Source organism: Stegodyphus dumicola, chromosome 1, assembly GCF_044657685.1.
Source record: "Stegodyphus dumicola isolate Sdum_Otavi_A_Nest chromosome 1, ASM4465768v1".
NCBI lineage: Eukaryota > Metazoa > Arthropoda > Arachnida > Araneae > Eresidae > Stegodyphus > Stegodyphus dumicola.
Genome location: NC_140768.1, coordinates 8,960,521 through 8,983,018, shown reverse-complemented (window position 1 = coordinate 8,983,018; position 22,498 = coordinate 8,960,521). Strand labels below are relative to the sequence as shown.

General features: G+C 32.6%; 1 protein-coding gene across 2 annotated transcripts in view; it reads right to left on the bottom strand.

The window, feature by feature from the left end:
• Window positions 1–22,498, bottom strand: part of SppL (signal peptide peptidase-like protein) — a 98,325-nt gene that overhangs the window by 29,298 nt on the left and 46,529 nt on the right. For both annotated transcript variants that reach the window (XM_035353604.2, XM_035353605.2), the window contains exons 3-5: window positions 13,578–13,642; window positions 6,472–6,591; window positions 4,480–4,558 (exon numbers count right to left, since the gene is read on the bottom strand). In XM_035353604.2, coding sequence (XP_035209495.1) covers window positions 4,480–4,558; window positions 6,472–6,591; window positions 13,578–13,642 — 264 coding nt within the window. The remainder of the gene's footprint in view (window positions 1–4,479; window positions 4,559–6,471; window positions 6,592–13,577; window positions 13,643–22,498) is intronic.

Sequence of the window (22,498 nt, the reverse complement as noted above, 5' to 3'; positions counted from 1 at the left end):
TCTTTCTTGGAAAAATTGGAATGAACGTTGCCTCTTTCCCCAGAATCTTCCACCTGTTATCCATATCTAGTTAAATCACAACTTGCTTAAGAATTTTGTTAAGAGTCAGGATAACAAACAGTTTAGTCGTATGAAAAGAAAGCGGTCGATTAACGTGTTGCATTAACAAAGTTCCTTAGCCAATGTATCTAAAACAAAATAAGGCTGAGAATTTTAGGAAAACAATTTCAGCATTGTAGATTGAAGGACTCTATAAAGATAAAAACTTATTTGGCTCCACTGAATAAAATTCCCAATTAATAAAATATTACTATGCTTTAACTTATTGCACAAAGTTATGTACTTGTAGCCTATAGTGTTAAAATGGTGATCTTTCAACTGAACTACTAATTTGGAGAAAGATAAATGTTATAATATCAGAGAAACAGGAACTCGTATCAGAACGGCTGAAGAACTGCAAAACTAATGAAATGCACTTTTGTGTTAAAAATCAGTAATTTGAAATACTGCTACAAAACATGAACAATGCCGTGATCCGGCGGATCAAAAAGGCCTAAAAACCACCAGTAAGTCACATGGCAAGTTAAAGTGATAAGCATATCCCATTTTTGGCCATATATGAACAACTTTTTCTTATTTTTTTGGTGGCATACAAAACATTGAGAAAAACCAGTAATGTTGGTTCACAGTTTTTCCTTGAAGAAATTCATTGAGAAAAATATCGACTATCCCAAAAGCAAATCAGCATCAATTTGATAAATTTTTACTAATTTGCACCATAAGAAGTTACTGAGCCCTTCCTGACTTTGATAATTTGTTTCCAAATCATTGATACATTTCAGATTTAAACACAGATTTTCTGAAGTCTCTCTGCATGAATGTGGGTCCTCCAAAACCAATCCACCAGATGCCTTCTTCAAGCTTACTTTCTGAATAAAATTCCATGCACTGTAAAACAATTTAGCTCACTTCTAAAAATTTACCATTTTCGTTCACAGCAGATAATCGGACTGAAAAGGATTTCTGATTCTTAACAACAATTTTGTCCGTTTTGGATGTTTAAGATCTTTCAAAGCGATTCTTATCTTCAAGAGTTTTACAACACTCTGAAGAGTCCATATACCTATTTCACTTTTCTGAAAGTTTCAATTGCATTTCCCAGAGTTTCACAATATACTATTGAGCAATACAGTTCAAAATTCTGATGCTCCATTATTATTGTTATGTTTTTTTTACTCTTCTGATACCAGTTGTTACGTTATTTTCTTCCTTCGCGTTTGTAAGGGATTCGTAGATTTGGAGTGAATAACGACGACACCTGCTTTTCTTGCATAGAAAGTATCAAAACACACTTTATTTACCAATAATTCTCAGGACAGCTCCAAAATCACTTTTACAGTCATCGAACTGTTATAAAGATGCTGAAACGTTCAGCAACACAGCCTTCGCACTGTCAGGTAATAATGGTGGAGTCAGCTTCACTGCAAAGCACCAGAGTACAGCTTCTGACTCTGTTTTGTCGTTCTCGGAATTCTACGTACTCTCGAGACTCTCTACACGATGCACTAAAAGACTCTCTCGATGCACTCAACGACCAACTCGGCGCTAGACTTCAAGACACTCACTCAATGACTGACTATCAGCTCGCTAGACAAGGCACACACACTGACTGACTGCGGACCAGCAGGGTTTATATAGCTTTTGGCTTGAGTTTGAGAACATTCTGGGCTAAACCGGTAAGAATTCATTCCAGAAGGTTCTCCATCAGTCCATGGCATATCGCCAATTTTGTCACCAAATGGGCGATTTCTTGACAAATGTGACAACCCTGCCTTCCCTTGCTATTTTATGGCAACCCTAAAACTGCTTTGCGGGGAAGCTATCTTACCGCGCCTGTACATTTTGTAACATTATGACACATTGCAGCAAGATGCAGAAAATATGATCTGAATAGATACATATTTATGGCAGACAGACAACAGAAGTTTATTCTGATGGTCAGAGATGTTATTAAATCTCTCTCATTAAATGGAAAAGCAGTAGGGCTGCTAATACTTATGCAAATTGAAAAGTGTTTTTGCTCTCCTATTCCACTTAATAGTTCATTTTCAACGACTGGAATTCTTATTAATGACTGAAGTTACCATTATTTTAAAAAACTACCACAGTTTGCATTTTATATGTACCCGGCCCACCAGAATACGATCAATCATCTGGAATTTCTGATTATCTGAAACAGCTTCAATCCTATTTAGCCTAGATAACTGTGTCTAGTAGATGATTATACATGTTACCACGGTCAAAAGTCGTTAATTCGGACACCTATAATTCGGAATGATCTATAATCCGGACCTCAAAGCTAAAAACTTTCCGCGCATGCTCCGCGTTGACACATGCATATAGGCGTTTACGCGTGCGCGTAAGACCTCTTACGACTGCGCATTTGCTTGTGCGCAAGCGCAGAATACGTTTTCACTTGCGCGTTTTATGTATAACGGACGGTGTAAGCTAAAATTATCTAATTATCTATTTCAGTTAATGTTGATGATTGCGTTGTTCCTTAATTTTCGAATTGGATCCGGCTTATTATTTTTTTCAGACTGTAAGAGCAATACTAAAAAAGTAAACTTGAACTTTCGATTATGTCAAATAGAATTTTTGATTCTGGAGCTCCCAAAGAATCGTACAAAACGAAAGTATGTTTCGATGTCCACCAAACAAAAAGTGGAATTGCTGCAAAAAATGGATAAAGACATGAAGAATGTGACAGAGAGGTTAGTGAAAACGAAAAAATTTCGATTGACAAGTTAGTCGGTATTCTCGGCACAGCAATTAACGGGACTTGAACAGCGGAACTTTGTAAGTGAACAAAAAATTATGTCTGTTTATAGAATTAAAGAGAAAGTATTATCACATAAAACGAAGCAACTTAAACAACTTACATTGAAAGAAATATTTAATAAAGTAAACAAATAAATATTAAGCTTTTTTTTTTTTTTTTGTAAATTTTGATACCCTTTAGATCATAATTGTTCTTTATTTCATAAATTACGGTTTCATATTTTTAATTTTAGAATTTCTGCATGCCATCTTACGCAATTTAAACTGATGATCTATAATCCGGAAAAATCAATAATCCGGATCTATAATCCGGAAAAATCGCCGAAGTCCCGACGAGTCCGGATTAATGACTTTTGACTGTATTAATGCATTTGAATCAGAGTACCATTGACTATTCAGCTGTACCCTACTCAAATCCATTAACTGTCTCCAAAATTACATGTACAAAGTTATTTGGTCACATTATATCAGTTTCATATTTATCTGCTTTTCTTGCATAGAAAGTAACAGTAACAAATCGGTAGTTTGTTCTAAAATTTATATATTATCATAGAAGTTGGAAAACTGGTAAATGTGAATGTTTACTACAGTGAGGTGGTAAAAATCTGAAAAATGTTTGTAAGCATTTTCTTTCTGAGCTTCTGCCATTTCAGTAAATCAATGAATATGTTAATAAACAATATAACCAATATAAAAAATGGTAAAGTGTAAAACAGAAACACAAATTTTTGTAATATATCCTTTTGATGACGAAAGGGAGTTTTATTAAGAGAATGCTCTTTTAACATCCCATTCCATTTACAGTTTTTAATGAGCAATACTAATTAAAAATATGGATCTAGTACAACATATTTCATATAAAAATTTAACTTCATAAATAATATCCTAAAACTCACATCTTCAAATTAAAACAGATTTAAAAAATACAGTCATAATCAAACAAAATGGACTTTTACTACAATGATAAATGTGAGCATTTATGGTTTATAATTATTTTACTATATAGTTCATTTATTATTTCAATGAGAAATATTTTATGAAAAAAACAAAATGAAAACATTTCCAAGCAGTTTTCAAACTTCCCCCTCCTCCATATGGTAAATGCTAGAATTTATTAACAAAGACAAGAGTTTATTTATTTTTAGGCTTTTACAGTGGCATATATAGTAATAAAAATAAATAACTCCATGCTACATAATACATGGCACTAGAAAAATTATTAATTGCCATGATGTTGCAAAGATTTATAATTATGAATACATACATTAGAATTTCTATGTATCTTCAAATTTAATACTAAACCAGATTTAAATTACTAAGAACAGTGTTCATAAACTATTCAGTTCACTATGCATTTAAATCTGACTGAATGTCACATCAAATGGCAATGCTTGGAAAAACCAGCTATTTAACTGGTGCAATGGAAGATAAAGATCTGATACCTTAAGCAATGGCTATGCTGCATGGATGATAAAAAATGCCATAATGTAATGGCCTAATAAATTTTTAAAAGATTCTGCTAGTCATTTTTGAAGGTCAAAAACAAATTAAATTATGAAAAACTGTAAAAGTTCATTTATAATTCTCTGAAAAATCACTTTTTGAAGAATATAAATAGAATGTTTATCAATGGCTTACTTGTTTCCATCAGAACACGGTCGAATGATATATTGACACATTGGCAGTAGTAGAAAAGCTAATGCTATGGTTGCTATGACTGAAAAAATAAAGCTGTATCAATATGATTATACAACATTATGCAGTTAACATTCATAAATTACTTACAAAAATTGCTACATTTTGAAAGATTCATCCGTATGAGACAAAACATAATTAACACAAGAAAGTTGTAATTAAATTATGTTATTTTTAAATTTTTAATTCAACTTTTCCATCACACATGCTGCTAGAAATTTCTTGACCTTTCTGATCATAGGTTATGGTTCTAGCTTAAGAAATGAATTAAATTGGATAAGCCTTCATATAAATCTCATGCATGTGATATAATAAAATATTAACTTTTATATGGGTGCTCTGTAAAAAAAGTTTAAAATTTCAACACACTTCTAATTTATTTGAGCATCTTAATAAAGAAAAAAGTGGCCTGTAATATCAAAAAGTTACAAAAAAACTATCAGTTTTATGATTTATAAAACTAATTTTCATTAAACAAAAAGTTTTTTAATTTCGATATTTCTGCAAATAGCATTTTGAAGCCACATTTCTATTATAATGTTTTTTGGTAAAATGGAACACTAAATTTACATTTTTGCAATGTTAAAAGCATCTTTTAGCAAAAAGTTTACTAAAAGCATCTTTTAGTAAACTATGAATGAAGTTTAATCTGTACCTGTCTGTAACAATATTATTTGTATAGAAACCCCAAACTTTAGTCAATGATATAATGACCGGAACTACTGCAGTCGAAAAATCTACTTTATTTGATTCTTACTGACAATCAACTATTTAATCCTGAGGAAACACCTTGTATAATATTGTTGCAAGTTACTAGTTTATTGACCAGTTACTAGTTTATTGACCAGTTAACATCACAATAAATAACAGCAAACAGATATTTAAACAATTCCTATTTAGCATATGAGAAATATCATCAGTTGCTCAAATCACTGGCAGAGTAAGCTTACAATTTAGCTAATGCTAAATTCTCGCAGTTGAATAACAACTAACAGCAGCAATATCAACAACAATAACAACTCCTATTAGAAGCAAATTTATCGCATAACATGAATAAGGGCCTGGTGAAACACAAGCTTCCGACACACAATCTTCTGGAAGTTTCAAGAAGATTCGATTGGCAAGGCCTCGAGGAATGCAATTGCTTACATCTCATGTTTTATTTAATTTCATAAATTAAATGTTGCCACGCTAAAAGCCACAAGCTCAAAAATTCCATATACGAAATAGTTAGGAAAAAAAATATGCCCACAAATACAAAATAAATAAATAATTAATCATTGTACAATATTACAACACTGCAATAAAAAAGGATTTAAATATATACAAATATAAAATAGCCTCTAAAAATTTTCACCAATGATATATAGTGATCAGAACTATCACAGTTGAAAAATCTAGTACTTTATCTGATTCTTTCCTGATACTACAGCCATGGATCAATTATCAACTATTTAATCCTGAGGAAACACCCTGTATAATATGACAGATGATCAATCACTATAGTTTAGCAATGCTGACTGCTCTATCGATAGGCTCGGAGAAGGCAGCAATGTTTGTTAAGCGTATAATGCTTGTGCAGCAAGAGACACTCAAAATACATGGCATGTCCTCTCGAGAAGTTGGTGATAGTGAAAGACTGGTGGGAGACCCTCGGATGTCCTCCACCTTGGATTATCCCTCTAAAAACTGGGGCAGAACTGCACATTTAGTGCAGCGGGACTATATACCTGTATGACTAATGGTGAAATTCTGGTGTCTTGCCTGCTCCTACCTGTATAGTATAATACATTACTGATTTGTATTGCTACTCTTACACAAGACGCAGCAATGCTTTAAATTCAGAATTCGGGAACTTTACAATCCCCCTGCCTTACATTCATAGATTTGAAACATAAAAATTTCTTAATAATTATCAAGGAAAACACAACTCACTTGCTGTACATATAGCGAAGAGCATCTGCATGGAATCGAAAAAGAAAAACATGACGAGAAGAGAAATCGAGGCCCCAAGTGGTAGACACAATGCCTGCATCGTGTCCAAAGTTTGCACATCTGAAAATAAACTCAAATTCAGCATTCAAACAATAGACATAAAATATTCCAATCATAAATAAAATTTTTTCTTAAAAAAAGAGGTAAAGAAAACAAAGTGATCAGAAAAATAAAATAAGCTACAATGGCCATTCCATAAGTCTGAGCAAAAATTATGAGTGGTGCTCCACACTGTAATTGTTGATGTATCACTTTGCACATGCTTTGCACATGAATGTATGTCTAATTATAAACAGACCTGACATTTAGATGTAGTGATTTTAGTTCATCAGTTCTTCTTACTGCTTATACAATAAAAAAACGCTATTATGTATATTGAAAAAACATCAATTTTTATAAAAAAAGCAGAAACAAAAAATAAATGCACGTCTGATAAATATTATGGTGAGTAACTTTTACTGTACAATGAGTTTACCATACTGTTTTTCATTATGGCCATTACAAATGATACTGAATGTCTCAATCATTCTGAAGTTATTATGTGGGACTAAAAACAGCCAAAATTAATGTGATGAATTATAGGCAACTGAAAATGTTGTGATGACTGAAATCACATGAACCTTATAGATGGTGATTAGGTCACTCTTTTCAATCTCATTAGCCAAAATAAAACAAAAACAAACAAAAAAAAACTGTAATACTTTAATACTCTGAATTTTGAATCAAGTGCTCTGAGTGCTTTAATGCTCTCAATTTTCTTTTAATTATTGGGTGATCTCAAGTTCGTTAATGCTCTTAATTTTCTTCTCAATTCTTGAGTGATCTCAAGTACTTTAATACTCTCAATTTCGGATTCCCAAAGAGTGCCACTCAATTTTTTCCAAACTGCCAGTTCGTCAATTTTCAGTGTAAATGGTCAGTTAAATTTTTCAAATTTTTTCTAATGATGAAAATATTTAACTTCTGCATAACTAAAGATAAAATAACTGATTTTACACATGACTTTACATAAATAACTTTCAGTGCCAGGCACTATTTAAGCACCTTCTTAAAACTTTACTTAAATGCTTCTATTTATTAGGTCAGGAAGTTAGAAGTAAACTTACTTTCACACCAGTGACAACAAAAGCAAGACACTATTTCTTAAAACCTAGTAAATAAAAAAACAACATGTAACTACTTTATAATTTTGTTTTGCTTTAGAATAGAAATTATTGGGAAAATGTCACTGACTTTTCTGAAAGTAACTTGGATGAATTGATGAGTGTTCCATGTTGATAATAAGCTCTGTAATCTCACTGTTAATATATTTTTGGAAATCTTACTACCTCTCACATATTGAAACATTGAACTGTAATTAAATTATCACTCTGATCAAATGCTGACTTGTCCCTTTGATTGGATGATTCTTTTTGCCAATGATTAAAGCAAAAGAGTCAGCCAGTGTTTAAGAACCATTTTGTTACTCCTTTATGCAAAACGTGTTTATTCTTTGCCATATTAATTATTGTTTTTTCATATTTCTTCCACTCACATATGGAGCTTTCACCAAACATCCTTGTTGCAGCACGTTTTCCAATTTTTTTTCGCAAACTGAATCACTGGTCTTCCAAGACCAGCACAGAGTTTGCTTCAATTGGCAAGAGCTACATTTAGTAGTACTAATAGGAAGATTAGATTAATTGTACTTGCAAAAATGCGATTTATTAAAGCCTTCAATGTTCACTTCAAAATTATGATGGCTCTTAACAATTACAGAAATAGAAATGACTCCTAATTCCACAGATTCATTCTGGTCGGAAGTGCATTCTTACCCCAAATTCTGTCCCTTATTATAACCTATAACATTATAATCATTTCTATTATAACCTCCCTTTTCTCAAAACCCTAGACTAACATTCTTGTGCACATTTGCACTGAATACAAATCACCCTCTTTGCAGATTTATTCACTCAAGCATTTTCCCCCTCATCAGTTTAGTATACCAATGTTTGAAAGCCTAAGAAAAATCCTCGAATGAATGATTTCAAAAGATAAGAGCATCACACATGTATCTTTCAGAATTCTTGGTAACGAAAAGGGTGCACGTTATATGGCGAATATAACTAAAAATTTAAAAAAGTAGTTTGAAATTATAAATGCGCATTATAAGCCGGAATGTATTTCCAGGTTCTGCAAAAGCTGCCTTTGCTAGCGGTGCACCAAAGCTTTTAGAAGCCCACGCAACACTGTATAAATACAAATTTATCAGTTATTAACCAGCTGAGACTTTGTGGTTCAAAGAGAGTTAGCTAAATTATGTTTTAGTTTAAAGTGATTTAGGGAATCGAAAGTAATTTTTGTATGGTAAGAAAGAATTGTTCAATATCCTCACTTTCCTTGAGCTATTAGCTATTTCCTGATTTTACAATGGATACATTTTTAATTTTTAAAATAGAATTGAGTCGGAAACAACAGTCGGAAAAATCGCCAAAAATCAGTAAACTGAATTAGAGATTTGGAATTAATTTCTTTTGAAAGACTTTTCTGCTCTAAGCGATGATATAAGCAGTAAAATTCAAGGATTCAGCATTAAATAAAATTTATGATAAAAAAAACTTCATCGTTAAATTTTAAAAAAACCTAAAGAGAATTTTGAAAAAAAAGCTCAATTCAAGCTGCATATCTTAAACGTCCATATGAGAGAACAATAGTGTGGAAGTTGGGAACGTGTGTTCCAATGTCCACACTATCGTTCTCTCATATGGACATAAACAGGAGACATAGAGCAACATTTTTTCTTTTAGTTATAGATTGAGTTGCACATATAAAATGAATATGAATTTCATAAAAAAATCATTTTTATTAATTTGTAAATTAGGGTACCTCCTTTTGTGTAACATTTTTTACTTAAGATATATACAGTCAAAAGTCATTAATTCGGACACCCATAATCTGGAATGATCTATAATCCAGACCTCAAAGCTGCAAACTTTCTGTGCATGCATCTCGTTGACACATGCAGGTAAGACCTGTATGGCTGTGAATATGCGTGTGCACATGTGCATAATACGTTTACGCTTGCGCATTTAATGTATAACAGACGGTAGCTAAGCTAAAATTATCTAATTCAGTTAATGTTGCAGATTGCGTTGTTCCTTAATCTTCGAATTGGATCCGGCTTATTATTTTTTGCAGACTGTTAGAGCAATTATATAAAAGTAAGCTTGAACTTTCGATTATGTCAAATAGAATTTCCGATATATATTTAGTAATATGTAAAGGATCTACAAAGCGAAAATATGTTTCGAAGTCCATTAAACAAAAAGTGGAATTGCTGCAAAAAATGGATAAAGGCATATCCTTTGTTTATCTAACCATTCCGAAATCTGTTTATCAATTTCACACTGCTCTGCCGAGGGGGGGGCGTCGCTGCGCGCAATGAACTGGAAGTTGATCTGTCAGCACTATCCTTATCTTCAAAGCAGATGTTTTTATTTTATTTGGCTTATAATTCCCTACTAAATGTAGTATTTCATCTTGATGTACTCAGTCTTTGATATGATTTCAATCAAATTCCTCGTCATTATAATTTGCTTCCGATAAAGAAGAAAGTGACACAGAAGTTATTGAAAACGAAACAACTTACATTGTAAGAAATACTTAATAAAGTAAACAAATAAATATTAAGCTTTTTTTGTGTGTGTAAATTTTGATACCCTTTAGGTCATAATTGTACCTTATTTCATAAATTATGGTTTCATATTTTTAATTTTATAATTTCTGCATGCCATCTTACCAGATTTAAACCGATGATCTATAATCGGGAAAAATCGATAATCCGGAATCGCCGAAGTCCCGACGAGTCCGGGTTAACGATTTTAGACTGTATTAGATTTATATATGGCATTGTTCTAATATAGTTATTTTGACACAAAAACGGACTTTTTCTGAAATGACATGGCATTCCCCCCCCCCTTCAATATTTCGATTCTATGACTCAAATTATGCCAAACTGCCAAGTTTTGTAAAAAATGCACGAGTAGTTTTTTAAAAATCAACTCTCAAAATTTTATCTCCTCAATGTTAATTAAATTTTATATATATTTATTAATATCTCTTCTTTTTATTACACTTACTTGATTCCTTCTTCCAGAATTCGAAATTTAGACTTAAAGCAAATATAATTCACCCACTTACATATTTTATGATTTATTTTAAATTTTTCGAAAATTTTTTTAGTGTTATGACCTATAAAATTTTCAACATCTTAAAGTAGATGTATTTCTAGGCACACCTGCAAAAAATTAGAGTTTTTCATTCGCAATTTTCTAAGATATACATAAATTTACATATTGGCGCGTTTTGAAATATGGCATACATGTTATAAGCGATAGTAACGCCAAATGTGTTTTACGCACGTTGTTAAAATTATTTGAAAGTATGAACGATGACTTTTTCCCGCTCGTGTACATTAAAAAAAAAAGGGGGAAAGGCAAATAGGTTGCTATAAATTAAGAAGCTCGCCAAGTGAATTAGTCTTGACGCAAACTCATAAAAATGTGCCACGATAAATTTTTGAATTTCTCCGTAAATTTCGCACAAAATGTTACAAAATTTACTATTTAGGCAAAATTTGAGTCGTAGAATAGAAATATGGAAAAACAATTGTCATGTCGCTTAAGAAAAAGTCCGATTTTGCGTCAGAATACCTATATTAGAACAATGCTGTATATAAATCTAATATATATCTTAAGTCGCGCTATTAGAACAACGCTATATATAAATCTAATATATATCCTAAGTCGCGCTTCCGAGATTAAAATTTGAATTTGATCAATTGGCCCAGTAGAACGGGAGACACAGAACGGTCCTACCCCCCCCCCCCGCAGTATACATTATTATGGTTTCAAAAGTTTGCCTGAAAACGTGACGTAAAATTTTACCGGGAAAGTATGAAATCCGGCTTCTATAGAATGGCGGCAATTGGCCGGCAATGTATGAAACGATTACACATTTCACACACTGCCTAGGCATGTAGAATGCCAAATGACAAACCAGCAAAGTATGAAATTCATCTGCGATTCTTTCCAAATAACCGAAACTACTTATCAAAAGTTAATAAATGATGTAAAAAAAGCCAAAATGACTACTGAGAAGGAACCACAGGACTAATGGCTGCTGAATCAGTATGTGATGTGACGTTTGTTCAAAACAAAAGTACACCCATTTATCCCATTAAAAGAAGGCGTCAGTACTATACAGTATTACGTCACGGACACTAAGTTATTTCATATACTATTTCATCAAATTCATTTGTCTGTTGGACACCGAGGACGTGACAAAATATTAAATGACTTTCAGCCAAATACACAAAAGGTTACGCATGATGATACTGAACTGTACACCCACCTTTGTTAGCCCTGACAGAAACAAAATTAAGCTATTAAAAAGAGCATTGTTGTGAAACCGATGTTTCCTCCCCCCTGAATTTAATGCCCGTTGTCAGGTACTCTTGATGATTTCTGGTCTTAGACAGACAGAGCATAAAAATTTATTACGGTATACCAAGATCATCTAATTTTTTTTTTTTTTACGTGTTATTTTGAATAAGGCAGTCTTCCATTATTTTTTTAAAAACATTTGCAATTTTGAGGAATGAACGTCTTTTAAATAATAGCCCTAACGTGACCTTTTTTTTCTTACGCTGCCAAAAGAGCATCTGTCATTCTATAGAATGCCTAGGTATTATACATAAAGTGCCTAGGTAAAGTACATAATAATTGTCATATTTCATACTTTGCCTAAAATCGCCAAGCATTTCATACATTGCGGGTAATATATTCACAGATCTTCCCTTCTTTGCCAGATTTACTTCTTATATTAAGGAAAGGATCGTCAGACATTGACACTGTTTGCATGTGCTAACGAGAATGTAACTTTATGTTACTTATGAAATAAGTATATTTACTATAATGCAGGAGAACAACAAACCTTCGCTGTCCCTGGTAAAAGACTTGGTACATCTTCAGGAGCTACTCAAAATTTTAACTTGAATCGTGGAGTACAATTACTTTGTGTATTCTTTCATGTGAATTCTAATAAAGGCAGAACCAAAATTATTCAAATATAAAAAATGGTTAATCTTTTGATTATGGTAACTTGGCGAGTTTTGGCGACCAACCCTGCTACAGCAACTTGCTAGTTTGTTTTTGGACGCCATTTTGTTTTCACGAAGAAAAGGCTTTTTTTTAATCAACATTATTTCCAACAATCTGCTAGCCGAATTACGCTTATGCTAGAACTTTTATGGAACAAAAGTGCTTAATCATGACGAAGATTAGGTGCGAAATTGGGAGAAAGTGCACAATCGCCCACTGCTTGCCGCGTTTTTAAGAATTGCACATACACGGTATCATCCATGTACACGTCGACCTATTTTCACTTAAAAAAACCATCCCAGAATTGCACAAAAAATGGCACTGCACACACTCTTGACTTTATCCATGTACACTGCTAAAGTCCTAGCTAGTAACCTTTATCGCCTTACCAAAATGTCGCCAAACTACCTGTTACCATATTCAAAAGATTAGCCTAAAAAATAAACTAAAATTATAATATTAAGTAGAAAAGAACAGAAACAGAGATTTATTTGTTGTTTTAGAAAAATTTTCGTATTTAGGAAATCCTAAGAGTATCCATAAAAATCTCAGAAATTCGCAGCGGAATAAACTTACTACTATAACCATCGCATTCAAAACTATCGCTAAATTTATATCTTCAATTAAGTAAACCTGTTCACCAAAATACCTTTGTCCGAATCATTCGAACTGGCGGGGGGAGAGGGTCTTCTGATGTAATGTAACGGAAGCGCTGTGCATTCAGCGAATTTCTCAAAAATTATATATCTACGAGAGGGATGCAGGGTGGAGAAGACATTAAATTAGCTTCTTTTCTTCTTCGTGATCCATCTCAGCGATCAAACGGAGAAGGCACAGAAGCATGAAATGTATAGTAAAATAAGGGAAAAAACAAATATAACAACAACATGAAATACGTCTACTCACTGTTATCAGATTGCCCATTCCGTTCTTTTTCCTTCTGTTTTGCTTCTTGTTCCATGTTCAGAGACCTGTGACGACAGAAAAAAAGACAATGTTTTGATCGAGAACATAAAAGAAGAGAAGAAATTTTATGACACACAAGAAAAGAATAAACACTCTTTTTTCCTTTCCCAACTGCTCAGCTTGACCGATGCAGTTTTTTTTAAAATTAACTTACAGTTTAACCGCTTCTCTTACAAATTTTTTTAAAAAAACAAATTTTACAAATTACAAATTTTTTTTTCGGAATTTCCAATAAATTTACATCATTTGCTGCCAATTCAGCCAGCTGATTTCCAGCCTTCTCATGTCCTTGTATTCCTACGTGCACTGGGCCCAACTAAGTACTGGACGTTTATTTTGACGGAGTCTGAGCAGAGAACTTTCCTAATAATATGAACTTGTTGACTTTTACTTTTCAATCCGTCATGGCAGACGCAGAACCGTTGTAGTGCATTACGTTTTTCCAATGCTACTATTACATAAATAATTGCTGCTTTTAATGCAGCAAACTCAGCTTGAAAGATTGTGTTGCTTTCGTTTAGCCTTCTTTTCCAAGTATATATTACTTCTTCACATTCTATTGCCTGTACTTTTTTTCAGTTTTCGATCCATCCCTTTACAACGCTATGTTATTTTTCTTTAGAGCTGCATATTCCATTTTAATACCATTTGCTACGTCAATAGTCGGTGGGTGACCTTGTGCTGTTACATTACAGGTTTCATAATCCGGAATCAAATTAAGATCCCACAGGACTGTACATAGAACTACAATAACATCTTAGTTGCGCACCTATTGTAATCGGCAGTACCAAATGTGTATACATATATTTACCCATTTACCTGGCTTAAAAGTAGGCCAAGGGAGCAAATAACGAAATCTAACTCCTAACGCATAACTCCTCTCGATTCCCATACGTATATTTGGTATATGTATATTTGGTATATGTATATTTGGTATAAGTTTCACTCGTGTACGACAAATACTAACTGGGATATTTAATTTCAAAATTCTCAATTTTTGATGTCATTTTCAACTCGTTTTGAATCATCGGTAAATTAAGTTAGAATAATTCGAGGAAATAAGTTTAATGAAGTGTAGCAGAAAATGAGTATAACTTGTAGAGACATTAGGATTTTTGAAAGCAAGAGAGATGAAAAATGAGTAAAGCCCTCACCGGGACGCATATTTCACAAGTGCACATCTGTGTAGCCACCGAGAGAGTGGCTTCTAGGATGGACCAATGGGCATACAGTAACATTTCTATCATGTCACATGACCTTTCGCGTGCTTTAAGATTTAAGCAAGATGGTTGAAAATATTTTGCCACGCAATTTTCTGTACAAAATAATTAAAGCATCGTCGATTTCTTCTAAAAATCTTCATTGCAAAGTAGATCAAATATAAGAAATTGTGAAGTTTTCACTACCTGATTGAAAGAATTTGAAATAAATACAAACACGTGTTGGACACTCCGCAAAAATATCCATGTGAAATATTACTTAATAAAAAGTAAATAAGATGAAGAAAGAAATATGTAATGAACAATCTGATCCCAAATGCTATCTTTACATAAAACTATGCATATAAGAAAAATATTTACACCAGTTCTATATGTAAATAGAAATCAGCATTTTTTATTGCAATCTATGAGCTGTTCTATAGTAATAGCAAATGCAGAATTTTATTCAAAGTGAACTTCACTAATTTGCATTCGTATTCATTTAGTGTGTTAAATTTCACATTTAAGAACTGCTCACTCTTAAGTATACTGTCTACACAAGAAATGCTCATCAAACACTTTCAGTCCTTTTCAGCTCAATAAAAAAAAAAAAAAAAAAAAAAAACTATACACTTGAATTTTGTTAATTCACAGGTGTTAGAAATAACTCAGTTAGTTAATTAATTCATAGTTAATTCACAGGTTAGGTGTTAGTTAATTCACAGGCGTAATATTCGAGGCTAATTGTAGTGTGAGTCATTTTCTCAATGTAAAGAGCCATAATATGCCCTGAACATCAATCCAAATAATAATGCGTGATAAAAATCGCGAAATTGAAATGTCAGCAATTAATTAAACTCATAAAACGGAAGGACAACGATATTTTCTACTATTATGCTATACATTTACAACTGCGAAAGAAATGCAAATTAAAACATAAACAACATACACTCCCATGTACGAAGATTTAGCGTCATAAGAGCAATAAAAGCTCATTGGTCCATTTTTGAAACCCCTCCCTCAGTGGCTACGCTGATGTGCACTTGTGAAATATGCCGCCGGGATTCCATCCACGGACCTCTCGAATACGCGCCGGGCGTACTTACCACTACACCACGAAGGCATGCTAAGAAGGCGGGAGAAATACCTTATAAACTTAATAGAGAAGTCATGTGGTACCTACATCAATTTTTTTAATTATATTTTTAAACTGTTTTGCTTTTAAATGCAGATTTCAAATTTTGCTTCAGTTAAAAATTTTTAATTTTAAATCTCAATTTATCTCCCCTTTCCTCCTTATTATTCTAATATATACATGTTTTCTATGTATCTAATACGTACATATTTTCTATGTTTAGTTCTAAAGTATTCTATTTTTGGACATAGCAGAGATAAAATTCCAAGTCGGTGAGAAATAGGATTAATGTATAACAGGATTAAATAAAATAAAAGTAACATTTTTCTATCATTTAACAAATAATAATTTTCTTATCCGAGAGGGGGGAAGGAGAGAGGGAGAAAGAAGAAGAAAGTGAGGTTTACTATGTTGCTAGACTATTTCAATAGCTCTAATATTGTAATAGGAAACAATAATTCGCGCCTACGCACTAGTTTCTATGTGTTTGGCCTTGACCATGCTTTTCTTTAATTAAAAATGATGAGTCCTCCATCGAAGCAGTCAAGCAACTTCTCAGCTTAGGAAAAATAATGAAAACAAGACAATGCCAATAAACGGGTAAAGTCTGTTTGTTGCTTTGAATCACAATATGGACGTAAGCTTAGTTCATGCTTACCATATACTGTTCGATTTTTAATAATTTTTATTATTATTCACTAAAGCGATGCAAATAATATCAGAGAAATATTTCAGGATTCATATGTACACCATTTAATCTCTTTTGCAGTTATGTCGAATGGAAATGTGATGGGTATTTTATTACATAATTTTTTCGTGTTAGAAGTGTTTTTGAAGTTTTCCGATTTTTATATTACTTTACACTAACATACACTATCATTCACGCGATCTGGGAAGTGCTGAACGAAATATAAAGACACTGTAATTTTGAATAAGGGGAAAAAAAGACTATCTACATACATACATACATACATACATACATACATTGGTTTAAAGGAAATAAAAGATGCAGTACAGAAATTACACGCAATGTACTGTTGCCAATTTTTTTGGTATTAGTACATTTAGCATATCATTTTGTTGCCAAGCAACTTAATTTTATTATTAGTCCAAAGGGCTATAGTCTCAAAACGGCATTTTGCGTCGTTTCACTTTCCTTTCTGCGTTGGTTCATTTTTCAAAGTGTTGCCACCAAATAGTATTGCCATGATTATATATTTAAAGAAACTAAATAATTAAAAATCTGCATGAATGCATGAACGTTTCTCGCATTGTGAAAAAACAGCGGTAAATACAGCTATCAAATTTTGAATAACGTAGTCCTTCAACCGAACATGTGCACTCGTAAGTCCGAATTTTGAATTCCGAATTTGGTTTATTATCTATTTCAAACTTTGTAAAATTTTATATTAACAAACTCGACGATTTCAAAGCGGCCATAGGAACAATGTATGGAAAGAAGAAAATATTTTTCTCTCCTGCGCGCGAGACTGTTTATCGGAAATTCTAAAGATATGCTGTTTTTAAATTTTTTATGGTATTGCTGGCGAATTGAATTTTATATTGTTTAAGTTCGAAGAACATGATATGCAATAAATAAAGGTGACACACAAAACGTTAAACAAAAGCCCTTTTAGGCGTAATATAAAATCTGAAAACTTTCAGATTTTTTATAAATATTTTTCATTTTTATATTTATTTTATTTATTGTTGCTACAGATGAATTTAAAGACTGCAAACGATTTCTTGCGTTGGTGGATTTCTTGTTACCAATGATCTGGTACCTTCTTCGGATATTCATTTGAAGCCTTCTTTTGATGTAGAAGGTAATGACTGACCGTTTTCAGTTTCCGATTAACAATGGTGCTCGTTTTCCACTTAGAAATTTTAATTATTATCGATTTCCCAACATTTTTGAATGATGGAATTGAAATATTTCTTCTCGTAAAGAGCATAAAAAATATCCTTTAATCCATAGCTTGTTTACATGCGTCATTTTGAAAGAAAAATACAATCAAATATTAAGCTGTTGCCAGAATTTTTATTCCAAAAACCTTTCTTTTTTTATATAAATTCTTTATTGAAATTGTTCTAAAAGAGTGTAAACATGACCTGTATGCTGCATCTTCTAGATGAAGCTTTAGAAAAGTAAATTTAGAGCACCATCGCCATGTCGGATGATAAATATGTGAGGGAAACTTTTGGCTCCAAGCAATTTTTTTGGCTGGTGTACATGGGCCTAACACATCTTCGTAGTATTTACCTGAAAGAGATTCTAAAATTTTAATTATACTTAGTCTCAATTTAATTGCGGGTGAACAACAGCAAATCACTCCTTCCCTCCCCCGAAAAAAGGTACCAAATAGTTCTGTATCAGGTACAGAAGATATAGCGCTAGGAATATTTTTAAAAAATGCAAGTATTCTTAAAAATTATTAATTGACTACATTATAAATTAAACGCATTTTAATTTATATTTATATAAAAATAATAGGTCCCCTCCCCCGAAAAAAGGTACCAAATAGTTCTGTATCAGGTACAGAAGATATAGCGCTAGAAGCATTTAAAAAAAAATTCAAGTATTCTTAAAAATTATTAATTGACTACATTATAAATTAAACGCATTTTAATTTATATTATATATTTTAATTTATATTTATATAAATTAAATGTATTTTATATTATATTTATTAGTTTATTATTTAAAACATAAGGTAAAATAAACATTTAAAGAAAAGCACCGCTAAATTTGTTCAGCAATAATTAATTGAATTTGAAAGATAAATTACAGTTCTTATACTATGTCGAATGCCAACATTCTGAGAGCTAGCTGCTTGCAAAGCCAAACGGAAGATAAAGGTCTTTCATTGTACAGCCACCGCTTTCAATGTACAGTTGTATAACTGGCAAGCTACGTAGATGATAAAACGCGTAGTAGCGTACCGTATTGAAAAGTTCCAAAATTTCTAGAAAGACTGCAATAAAGCGTTTCCAAAGACAAAAAAGAAATGTAGATCTCGTCATCATTTAGAACATAAATATCTTTCAAAATCCTAACTGCTTTAAATGAAAGTAAAAAGATTCGCTATTATTAAAAAAAAAAACTGCATCTATCATTATTCCGAAAATTAACCTTTTCAAGGATTTGCAGTAAATGAATGAGCGAACAAATAAAAAAAAAAAAAAACTTGAAGGCAGGGAAAAAAAAAAACAGATTATAAATCAATTAGATGTCGTCCATCCGAAGGCCGCATTATTAACACGACTCTAACAAAAGCACAATAAAATCATCACCAAAAAGAAATTCTATAATCCGAATGAAAATGCTGCTTACCGAACCGGATGCGAGAAGGGAGAAATACTCCCGAAATCGTACGTGTTTCCGGTTGCCCTCTTTACTTTCGTTCACCGGTTCTTTAGAAATTTCGACGTGGGAAAATGCGTATCTTATTATATCGGCTTTCTCGATGTCAAGGCTCGGACGCGTAGCGAAAAATGTCATAAAATTCTGCTGTACAGAACCGGCACGGTTTCAATTAAACAGATGAACTGTATTCAGCTATAACGCGACATGTTGTGATTTTTGTTAGTTTTCCGAGAAGAAAACATACGATCAACCATCACATACAGTCAAAAGTCGTTAATCCGGACTCGTCGGGAATTCGGCGATTCCGGATTATCGATTTTTCCGGATTATAGATCATCAGTTTAAATCTCGTAAGATGGCATGCAGAAATTCTAAAATTAAAAATATTAAACCGTAATTTATGAAATAAAGAACAATTATGATCTAAAGGGTATCAAAATTTACAAAAAGAAAAAGCTTAATATTTATTTGTTTACTTTATTAAACATTTCTTTCAAATGTAAGTTGTTTAAGTTGCTTCGTTTTATGTGATAATACTTCCTCTTTAATTATATAAACAGACATAATTTCTTGTTCAGTTACAAAGTTCCGCTGTTCAAGTCCCGTTAATTGCTGTATCGAGAATACCGATTAACTTGTCAATCGAGATTTTTTCGTTTTCACTTACCTCTCTGTCACATTCTTCATGTCTTTATCCATTTTTTTGCAGCAATTCCACTTTTTGTTTGATGGACGTCGAAACATACTTTCGTTTTGTACGATCCTTTGGGAGCTCCAGAATCGGAAATTCTATTTGACATAATCGAAAGCTCAAGTTTACTTTTATAATATTGCTCTTACAGTCTGCAAAAAATAATAAGCCGGATCCAATTCGAAGATTAAGGAACAACGCAATCATCAACATTAACTGAAATAGATAATCAGATAATTTTAGCTTATATCGTTCGTTATACATAAAACGCGCACGCGAAAACGTATTCTGCGCTTGCGCACACGCATATTCGCAGTCGTAAAGGTCTTACGCGCACGGGTAAACGCCTATGCGCATGTGTCGAAGCGGCGCATGCGCAGAAAGTTTTTAGCTTTGAGGTCCGGATTATAGATCATTCCGGATTATGGGTGTCCGAATTAACGACTTTTGACTGTATTTAGAAATTATAGTAAGCGCAGTTTTTACAAAATTTTTGAATTGTCACATAATTGCATGTTATGTTACACTAGTACCATGAACTGAATTTGGTGAATATCGGTATTACGCGAAACAAAAGATCTTTAAATTACCTTCAAATTTAAATCAATCTTTTACCGCTTAGTAAAAAATCTAATGTGGACATCACAAGACTCCTTTGTACGCCCTATTAAATTATTCACATTTTTTGCTGCACTTCATTTAAACTCATTTCATCGAATTTCATTAGAGATATCTTTCTCGTTCAATTAATTCAATTCTCACTTCGCGGCAAGGCAAAAATACATAAAAACTCAAAAACATCGGCATTAGAAATTGTAAAATACAGAAAAACATAAAGCACTAAATACAGTTAAAAACAGTAAAAAGAAAACAATTTTTACAATTACAGTTTCTACGGAAAAACAAACAGTTCGACAACGTACAAGAGGACAGACTTTTCAGGGCACAAAACTGAAAGTTAACTATTGGTCGCACTGGGGAAAAAGACAATGAAGCAGATGCGCAAACTGATTTAATTCATTATTCTACCAAAAGTTTCAAATGCAAACAAATAGTGGCGTTGTTTGGCTTAGTACCACTTAAACAACTTTTAAATTGTTGAAAATTCTATAATTATTGCATGCGGATTAACTAAAGGCATAAAAACTTAACCGGAACATAGGAACAACATAATTCATCAATTTTTGAAGTAAAAAATTCTCAGTTTACCAACATATAAGGGGTAGTGGAGGAAAAGAAACAGAGCTCTTTTAGCAGGGTAAGAGAGCGGGTGTAGTGTGTGTATATATAATATTTTATTTACTAAAGAAATATTAATTATATTATCTCCTAATATAAATTTAGTAGAAGTATCAAAAAAGAGGGAACCCATATGTAGGAAGTTTAATTTCGAAAATTGTGTTTTCAAGTAACTTGAATGTAATTTAAGAAAACAACGTTTTACGGGGACTTGAATTTAAATCACGAATAACAAAATTTCAAACTTTGAAAAAGAAAGTAAATATTAAAAACAAGTAATTATCGCTATTGATCGGAAATTAGTTGATTTTTCAAGGGGAACAAACCAACTCCCGTTCAATGAACAATAATTAATAAAGGCGAAGGTGTTTCGTCTTTTACTCAAGTAAGAATGATGATGCCAAACTGGCAAATTAAGTTCGGTCAAAATTGTAGTTCCGTGAAGTGATGGGACTTATAACCAAAGTAAAGTACCAAAGAACTCATTCTGAATGTAGCATTTTAGCTAATTCTTTATAAATTTTGAGTAAAAAGCAATTTATGTAGTAAAATTTACAAAATACTTGAGTAAATGTCCCCCGACACCTTCGCTTTTATGCATGTTAACTTCAGACTCAAAGTAATTGAAATAAACATGAGAAAATTAAGAAACATAACAATGCTATCTTTGCAAAAACAAATCAAATAAAAATTAAAAAATTGAAATATATAATAAGAAAGTAAAATGTGAAATGTATATGAAGATATAAAAGGCAAAAAAAATGCATTAATTAACTTATGCTCTTTCTAGTGGGATGACGGTAAAATGCTTTCTTCTGTTTCTTACTCACACGGGTTGTGTGTCCGAAATTCCGTTATCGGCAGCCGTTTATCCTTCACCGATTTTGAATTATTTCAGGCGGTGAAACTTTTTAGAAGTAATTTATGGGACGTGGGGGGGGACTAGGAATTTTGGAGGCACGTTTGTTGCGGAGTTCTTATAAGAGTATTAGAAAACTCGCAAGTACACTGACTACCAATAAGTATTTGGACACATGTGATAGAAAAGAAAAACTAACTTTATTCAAAATCAATAGTTGGTAGAGCCTCCACGAGAGGTATTTACAGCGTGGACCCTCCGGGGCATACTTTCCACAAGGCTTTGTATGACAGCTAGTGGTATTTTCTTCCACTCGGCTTGGAGAAGACATAGAAGTTCCTTCACCGATTTTCCCAGAGGTTCTCGATAGG